The sequence below is a fragment of the Octopus bimaculoides genome, chromosome 29 (genome assembly GCF_046866305.1).
Source record: "Octopus bimaculoides isolate indiv1 chromosome 29, ASM4686630v1, whole genome shotgun sequence".
Taxonomy (NCBI): domain Eukaryota; kingdom Metazoa; phylum Mollusca; class Cephalopoda; order Octopoda; family Octopodidae; genus Octopus; species Octopus bimaculoides.
Window position 1 is genome coordinate 1200838 of NC_142956.1, and position 10000 is coordinate 1210837.

A 10000-nucleotide genomic window follows, 5' to 3' on the forward strand; every position below is an offset into this window, starting at 1 on the left:
TCTCCTCCTTCTGTCTCCCTCTCTCTCTCTGCCGTTTCCTCTCCCTGTCTCTTTTCCTCCCTCTCTCTGTCATTTTGTCTATTGTTCTGTATCTCTCTCTCTCTCTCTCTGTCCTCTTCCTCTCACTTTCCCCTCTCTCTCTCTTCCTCCTCCCCTATCTCCCTTCCTCTCCCTCCCCCCTTGGGGATTTCTTCAATTGTTGCTTGAGAGGCGGAGCAGTGGCAAAGAAAGCGGGGGAGGGGGGAAAAGAAGGGGTTAGACGAACGGATAGGGGAAGGCATGGCTGGACGGGTAGAGGAAGGGCAGGGCGAGCAGGCGGCGATGCAGTTGTTGTGTACAACATAACTGTGGGTATTGGTCCGGAATCGAAATTAGAATAGGGGGTGGTGGTCCTGGCAGGGTTGGTCAGGGAGGTGGGGGCTGGTGTTTTGCTGTCACGGAGAATTTAATTGATTGAGTTTATTGGTTTTGAGTAGGTTACCTTACCTCATGGATTTATATCATGTGTATATATATATATACATATATATATATTGCAGTGTGTGTATATATATATATATGTATTGCAGTGTGTGTATGTGTGTATATATATATATATATATGTATTGCAGTGTGTGTATGTGTTTATATGTATACATACATACATATACAATGTATATATCAGTGCATAAATGTGTGAGTAGATATATGTATGTGTGTAAGAATACATGTATGTTTATAACTGTCTGTCTGTCTGTCTCTCTCTCTCTTTCTCTCTCTCTCTCTCTCTCTCTCTCTCTCTCTCTCTCTCTCTCTATATATATATATATATATATATATATATATATATATATATATATATATATACACACACATATATACGACGTGCTTCTTTCAGTTTCTGTCTACCAAATCCACTCACAAGGCTTTGGTCGGCCTGAGGCTATATTAGAAGACACTTGCTCAAGGTGCCACGCAGTGGGACTGAACCTGGAACCAATATTTGATATATCTAGTTTGTTTATCCACATAATTGCCTGTATCATCATCATCATCATCATCATCATCATCATCTGTCTATCTTCCATGCATGCATAGGTAGGGCAGTTGACAGGAGCCGGCCAGGTAGAAAACCTACCCTAGACCAGACTGAATGCTTTTTACATGGCACAAGCACAGGTGGGGGGCAGTTTTGGCAAGGTTTTTTATAGCTGGATGCCCTTCCAAATGCCAACCACTTTACTGTGGGGACTGGGTGCTTTTTATGTGGCACCAGCTCTGACAGAGTCATCAAGTAACTCGCAAGACATACACACACACACACACACATACATGTGCTTATATACATGTCGCTGGGCCACAGCCTCGAGAAACTTTCACTTCAATGTATCAACCTCACTATTTGTTCCGTTGATCTGTTTTGTTGAACTGCTAAGTTATGGGGTGGAGGGTGTGAACACACTAGCATTAGTTGCCAAGAAGTCATGGGGGGGACATCAATGGCATAAAGACACACCTACACACTCACACACACATATATATATATACGATGGGCCTCTTTCAGTTTCCGTCTACCAAATCTACTCACAAGGCTTTGGCGGCCCTAGGCTATCTTAGAAGACACTTGCCCAAGGTGCCATGCAGTGGACTGAACCCAGAACCATGTGGTTGGTAAGCAAGCTACTTACCACACAGCCACACCTCAACCTATCTATCTACGTAATGATAACGAGCCCGATAGAGGATAGATGGAAAATTAGACAGACAGATAAATGAAAGGATTGATTGATTGATTGATTGATCGATTGATTGACAGACAGACAACAAGACAGTATTTAAACAGATAGTTTTCAATAAATATAGTCACTGGATATTTTTTACCCACCTCTTCACACTGTCCCCTCTCTCAATAGGCAAACATGCCTTAACTCATTCGATGTATGCGTGTATAAGAATACATCGTGATGATGATAACAAGGTGTGTGTATATATATATATATATATATATATATATATATATATTCACTCATATCTATGTATACATAAAGAGGTACATATATCCAAAGATATATATATATATGTGTGTGTGCAAAAATGTGTATATATTCACACACACGTGCGTATATACACATAAAAATGTATATATTTTCACACCACAGACACCTCAATCTCTCTCTCTCACTCTCCCCCCCTTCCCCCCCCCCCCTCTCTCTCTCTCTATATATATATATATATATATACAAACACAAAAATGTGTATATATGTGTATATGTATATATATATATAATGCACACACACATATATTTATATACATAGTTCTATGCGTACTATAGTCACATAAAAACACACACATACACATATTTACACTGAATATGTGTATTCATACACACATACATGCACACATTCATACATACCAACTCACACACATGCACATATATATATGTATATATATATTGATAGATACACATATACACACACACACACACATATAGATATACATGCACACACACACACACCTAAACGCGGAAATTTTACCGAAATCTCTGTGCAAACGACAAGGGATTTGCAGGTTTTTATTAATCAACGCAAAATGTTTCGGTTTTCCTTATGAAAGACGACAACAACGACATCAGAAACGACGGCGACAACGAGAAGAAGAAGAACGAAGGGGGGGAAGGAGGGCAGGGGTGGGGAAGGGGATGGAAGGGCAGCGCCGGGGGTGGTGGTGGCAGAACTCATTCGTTGGTGGCACAGTGGTGGTGGCACATTAATAGCTCGTTCTCTGGCACACCTCCTCGACACCTAACCTTTTAATTTTTCGCCGTCTGTGTGTGTGTGTGTGTGTTTTTGTGTGTATATCTGCCTGTGTGCATGTGTCTATGTATATCTGCCTGTGTGTGTGTATATATATATATATATATATATATATATATATGTATTTTATGTGTGTGTGTGTGTGTGTGTGTATATATGTGTGTGTGTATTTTTGTGTCTGTATATCTGTGTGTGTGTATATATATATATATATATATATGTGTGTGTGTGTGTGTGTGTGTATCTGTGTGTGTATATGTGTGTGTGTATTTTTGTGTTTGTATATCTGTGTGTGTGTGTGATTTTGTGTGTATATATGTATGTATATATGTGTGTAATTGTGTGTGTGTGTGTATATGTCTGTGTCTGTATGACCGTGTATATGTAACTGTTATATATATTTATATATGTGCATGTGTGTGTGTATATATGAGTGTGTGCATGTGCGTGTGTGTATGTGTGTATATATATGAGTGTGTGCGTGTGTGTGCATGTCTCTCCGTCATTTTCCGTATGACTTTGTCTGTGTGTCTCTCTGTGTGTGTTGTCCATGTGATGTACGCCAACAATTGTGTATAGCAATTCACTCGTGCTCCATCCACACCTCTGGTGCTCCACCGCCTATCTTTCCCTCCCCCCCCGCCTCTCTCCCTCTCTCTCTCCCTCCCTCTCTTTCTCTCTCTCTCTCTCTCCTCTTCGTCTGTCGATTGGTTTTGTACGAAATTGATTGATCCCCCTCCGCGGGGACTCCTTTTCTGTGGCCCATACCACAGAGCAATTAGTTTTTCTGTTACCAATCAGGGTTCTTTGTTTGGCAAATGGTGGCGGTGGCGGCGGTGGTGGTGGTGGCGGTGGCGGCGGAGGTGGTGGTGGTGGTGGTTGGTTGGTTCTAATGGTGATGATATTACTGTTTATTGGTGGTGATGGTGGTCGGTTTTTCAATGGTGCAAGCATTAGTCTGGTGGTGGTGGCGGTGATGGTGATGACAATGATGATGATGGTTGTGATAATGCTGCTGATGATGATGACAGTGATGACGATGATGCTGGTGGTGATGATGGTTTGGGTGATGGTCATGGTGATGCTGATGAGGCTGTTGACGGCAGCGGTGATGACAACGATGATGTTGATGATGATGATGATTGTCATGGTGGTGGTGGTCGTCGTGGTATTTCTGGTGATGCTTGTCGACGTGATGCTGGCGTTAGATTCCTTGACGGCTGTTTTAACATCCGCTTTTCCATGCTTGCATGGGTTAGAGGCGAACTCGAAAACTCTGCAAGGCAGATTTTCCCTGTGAGTAAGAGGCCCTCTCTGTTGCTGACCCCTATCTCTTTTGAAGCAAGGTCAATGTTTTACACCCCTGGTTCTTGAAGCACAAGCACCAAAACGACCGGACATGTTTTTACAGAAGATTGCAAACAACACTGCTTGTATGGTGGGGACATTTGTTTACTGCAAGGCAAAAATATACACACACACATATACATACTTATATACATACATATATATATACATATATATACATACTTATTATACATACATATATACATACATATATATACATACTTATATACATACATATATACATACATATATGTACATACTTATATACATACATATATATACATACATATATACATACATATATATACATATATATACACAACAGGCTTCTTTGAGTTTCTGTCTATCAAATCAGCTTAAAAGGCTTTTGGTTGGCCCAAGGCTCTAGTAGAAGGAACTTGCCCAAGGTGCCATGCAGTGGGACTGAACCTGGAACCATGTGGTTGTGAGGCAAGTTACTTACCACACAGCCACACTTACTATAGGGTTCTTTCCAGTTTCTGCCGACCAAATCCACTCACAAGGCTTTGGTTGTCTCAAGGCTGTAGCAGAAGACCCTTTGCCCAAGGTGCCATGCAGTGGGACTGAACTTGGAAACAAGGTGGTTGTGAAGCAAGCTTCTTACCACATGGCCATGCCTGCATCATCATCATCATCACCATTATCATCATTAATGTCTGCTTTGGCATGGTTTCTATGGCCGGATGTATGTGTGTGTGTGTGTCTGCTGCTTTGTTCTGAGTTCAAATCCCGCCGATGTTGGCTTTGCATTTTATTCTTTTGGGGTTGATATATTAAGTACCAGAGAAGCAATGGGGTCGATGAAATCAACACAACTGACAACTACAACACAAACACCAGTACCACCACCATTACAACCACCACAGCAACCACAACCCCTACTACCACTACTAGCACCGCAACCACCACCATTACCACATCACCACAGCCACTACCACCACCACCACCATCACAACCACCACAGCCACTACCACACCACTACCACCACCATAAACACCATCACCACTACAACCACTACCTCCACAAACACCACAACCACCACCACACCATCGCAGCACTACCACAGCTACCACCACCACCACCAACAACACTGGCACTTTTACCCTCATCACTGCCACTACCACCACCACCACCACCATCGCCACCTTTGCAATCATCGTCACCAGGACCACCACCACCACCACCACCACCACCGCAAACAGTATCACTGTTCATGCACAGAACCACACCATCGGCCCTCCCCCCCACACCAACGTCTCCACCCCCGCACCCCCGCGCCACACCCATAATTTGGCCATTGACCAAAGTAGCCACTCGAGACAGGTCATAGATATACAAGATGGACAGGGAAGAAGACATTGGACAAGAGTTGGAAGTGGGGGGGGGAGACAAATTAGGGACACACTGGATAACATACACACGCATACACACATACACAGATAGATGCACACACACACATACACACACATAAGTAGAAGCGCACACACTGATATATAATGCGCATATCTCTTTCTATATCTACACACACTCACACACACACACACACACATATATATATATATATATATGTATATATATATATATATATATATGTATATATATATATATATATATATATGTATATATATAGATATATATATATATATACATATATATATATATATATATATACACACATATACACACAGACACAAACACTGTGTGTATGTATAAATATGTGTGCATGTATAAGTATGTGAATATCAATGTTTGTAAATGTGTATGTGTATATGCATATGTATGTATGTACGTACGTACGTATGTACGTATGTATGTATCTATCTATCTATCTATATATATATATATATATATATATATATATATATATATATATATATATATAGAGAGAGAGAGAGAGAGAGAGAGAGAGAGAGAGAGATATGAGAGTATATATGCGTGTGTGTATATGTATAGATAAATATTTGTGTACCTAGAAGACAGAATTCTCATGACAGCAGGAATATCAATCTATATATAACAATAGTTGAGATTACTCTCCACTAGTATTTAGAGTTTGGTATATAATATTGTTTGTGATCACGTGTATATATGTGTGTGTATGAGTGCTGAATGTGCATGTGTATGTATATATACATATATATATTTATAATTATTACAATTAAAAGGGTAAAGGTTTATCAATTTATTAATTTATTAATAAATCAACAATTAATAATTTTACCAAGCCCTTCGGTATGTAAACACCATTATCGGTGGAGAACTTATTTAAAAGTTCATATACATTTATAAACATAATTAAACATAATTGACCCTGATCCCTTAATTATGTATATATATTTATATGTAGATCGTTGCCAGTGCCGATGGACTGGCTCCTGTGCAGGTGGCACGTAAAATACACCATTTTGAGCGTGGCCGTTGCCAGTACCACCTGACTGGCCTTCGTGCGGGTGGCACGTAAAAAGCACCCACTACACTCTCGGAGGGGTTGGCGTTAGGAAGGGCATCCAGCTGTAGAAACTCTGCCAGATCAGATTGCAGCCTGAACAAGTCCCGGGGTCAATTTGTTTGACTGAAGATGATTCTCCAGCATGGCCACAGTGAAATGACTGAAACAAGTAAAAAAATTGGAACCATGTGTGTGTGTGTGTGTGTGTGTGTAATAGGTTCTTGTCAGCCTGGGTTACCCTCCACCACTGCCACCGCCACTTCTGCCTCTGTCTCCACCACCACCACAGTTTTAGAAAACAACCCTACCACCTTATTCTCAACCTCAACCACTCCACTATGGTAGAGTGGCGTCATGGTTGAGAGAACAGAGAAAAAAACAAAGCATAGAGAAGGCTGTAGAGGGGGGGGGGGTGAGAGAGAGAAAGCGATAGAGAGAGAGAAGAGCTGCAGGGAAGAGAAAGATGGAGAAAGAGAATGGGTACTATAGAAGAGAGAGAGAGAGAGTGTGTGTGTGTGTGTAAGGGATAGAGATGAGCCAAGTGGTGGCACTGTGCCACCCACTTTTTTCTGTTGCCTTAAGATATTGGCCCAAGGGAATTGAAGTAACATTATGGAAATGGAAGGGCGGAGAACGTGGACATTAAGACTTAAAAGGAGGTGGGCTTCTATGGACTGGGGTATGTGGATGTGGGAGAGAGGGATGGGAGTGGGTAGTTGTTGTTGTTGTTGTTTAGCCCCAGGTCAGTCCTGGTCCAGAGAGACTTACGATCAAAGATGTTTTCAGCTGTGACCATTCCATCTTTTATTCAGGCATAGTGTATCTAGGACTACATTATATAATGTACAGTATAGGAGTTAGTATTAGTGGCTATAGCTGTTGTTGTTTAACCCCAGGTCAGTAATGATCCAGTAGACTTATGATTAAAGAGGCTCCAACTGTGACCATCCCATCTTTTATTCAGGCATAGTGTATCTAGGACTACATTATCTAATGTACAGTATAGGAGTTAGTATTAGTGGCTATCTATCTATCTATCTATCTTACTGTTTGTCTCTATATAGATGTCTATCTATCTTTATCACTCTCTCTCTCTTTCTCTCTCTCTTTCTCTCTTTCTCTCTCTCTTTCTCTCTTTCTCTCTTTCTCTCTCTGTCTCTCACTCTCTCTCTTTCTCCCTATTGATAGTAATAATAATAATAACAATAGATTAAATGAGGTACACCGTTGCATATTATGAATGGGATGTTCTTTTTATACCTCTCTTTCTGTTTTTAAAACCTAACAGGTTCATGAGTCGACTAAGGGGCCTGCACGAGATGCCTAGCTCATTGAAAGCCTTCTTTTGATTTCTGGGGACTTTGAGTGAATGCTTGACCCATAAGCATTTCACTTTCTTCAGTGTGAACACTGACCGGTTGACCACATTTCTGCGCATTGCAGATGGACCCAGTCTGCTCAAATTTGTCACATATTCCCTGAACTGTTAATCTTGATGGAGCTGGTCTTTGGAAATAATTTCATTATTTCAAAACATTCTGTTGCTTACTTGTTTATTATTCATTTACACTGGGCAAATATGAATTTTCTCACGTGCAAGCTTCTCAACGCTTGTTCTTGTCTAGTATTTACTGCATTACCTTTAGATGTAAAAATCTGGTAAAATTCTTCTAAACACAGGTCACATCTATCTATCTATCTATCTATCTATATATATACAAGAATAAGGGCAGAGAATCGTCAATTAATAATAGAATTAATAATTAACAATTTTGCCAAGTAGTTCAGTATGAAAAAAACCTTTATCGGTAAAACTATTTATCATTATAAATATACAGGGATTAGCAATTGAGTTGCTTCTCCAACATACTGAAAATTTAGAAATAGCAGTCAAAGAACTACTGATTCTAAACTACAAATTTTTCTCTAAAGTGGATGGCGATATTTATGGCACACATAGAACAAAAAGCCGGAGGGAAAAGCGCAAACAAACCAAGCCTTTAGTTAATTGGATACGAATCGTTTCATGGTTAAGTGAATGAAAATTTCACTATTCCAATCTTCAGCCCAAATATTCTGATAAATTTGAAAGTGTCTCTAAAAAAATTCACGGTAATTTTTGGCCATGCGACACCAAAAATCAACGATAAGAAAGGCACTTATGAATTCATCGGCTAGCGAGTTCAGGCATCTCACCCCAAAGAAATCTATTCCATGTGCGTCACAAATAGTCCCGTATGAAAAGAAGTCCTCTTGTGGAGGGATTACGGTTTAACCATCTAACTTAGAGATATCAAATATAACATATACAAGAATAAGGGCAGGGAATCGTCAATTAGTAATAGAATTAATAATTAACAATTTTGCCAAGTAGTTCAGTATGAAAAAACCTTTATCGGTAAAACCATTTATCATCATAAATATACAGGGATTAGCATTGAGTTGCTTCTCCAACATACTGAAAATTTAGAAATAGCAGTCAAAGAACTACTGATTCTAAACTACAAATTTTTCTCTAAACGGATGGCGATATCTATGGCACACATAGAACAAAAAACCGGAGGGAAAAGCGTAAACAAAACAAGTCTTTAGTTAATTGGATACGAATCGTTTCATGGTTAAGCGAATGAAAATTTCACTATTCCAATCTTCAGCCCAAATATTCTGATAAATTTGAAAGTGTCTCTAAAAAAAAATTCACGGTAATTTTTGGCCATGCGACACCAAAAATCAACGATAAGAAAGGCACTTACGAATTCATCGGCCAGTGAGTTCAGGCACCTCACCTCAAAGAAATCTATATATATATTTATGTGAACATCCTGGTTTTATGTTTGCAAGACTTACCTCCTCTTTGCTTCTCGTTTCAGAAATCTACCGAAAACATGGCCAGTGTGTCTTCGATAACGCTGTCCATTTCATACAAAGGAGTGAAATTTATTGACGCTGAATCCAAAGTGAGTCTCTCGTCTTTCGTTTGCTTCCGCATCTCTGTCCCGTCTTCCTGTCTCTGCTCCCCCCCCCTTGTTGGTATGCGAGGAAAAGGGTATGTGGGCGTATGTGCATATGTGTGCATGTATATGTATGTTTATGAGTATATGTGTGTGTATGTATGTGTATATATGGGAGAGTATATGTATGTGTGTATGTATATATATATCTGTATGTGTGTTTATATGTGTGTATATGTGTGTGTACGTGTATATATATGTGTGTGTGTGAGTATAGGTGTATATCTATATATATGCGTGTATATATGTGTGTGTATATATATGTGTGTGTATATATGTATGTGTATATGTATATATTTGTGTGTATATATATGTCTGTATAAGTATATATATATGTGTGTGTGTGTATATATGTGTATATTTGTGTGTGTGTATATAT

The 10000-nt window shown here is 39.7% G+C and overlaps 1 protein-coding gene across 50 annotated transcripts in view; it reads left to right on the top strand.

Moving 5' to 3' along the window:
* Window positions 1-10000, top strand: part of LOC106875649 (uncharacterized) — a 158682-nt gene that overhangs the window by 128085 nt on the left and 20597 nt on the right. For all 50 annotated transcript variants that reach the window (XM_089345405.1, XM_089345385.1, XM_089345419.1 and 47 more), the window contains one exon: window positions 9481-9567. In XM_089345405.1, the coding sequence (XP_089201531.1) occupies window positions 9481-9567 (87 nt within the window). The remainder of the gene's footprint in view (window positions 1-9480; window positions 9568-10000) is intronic.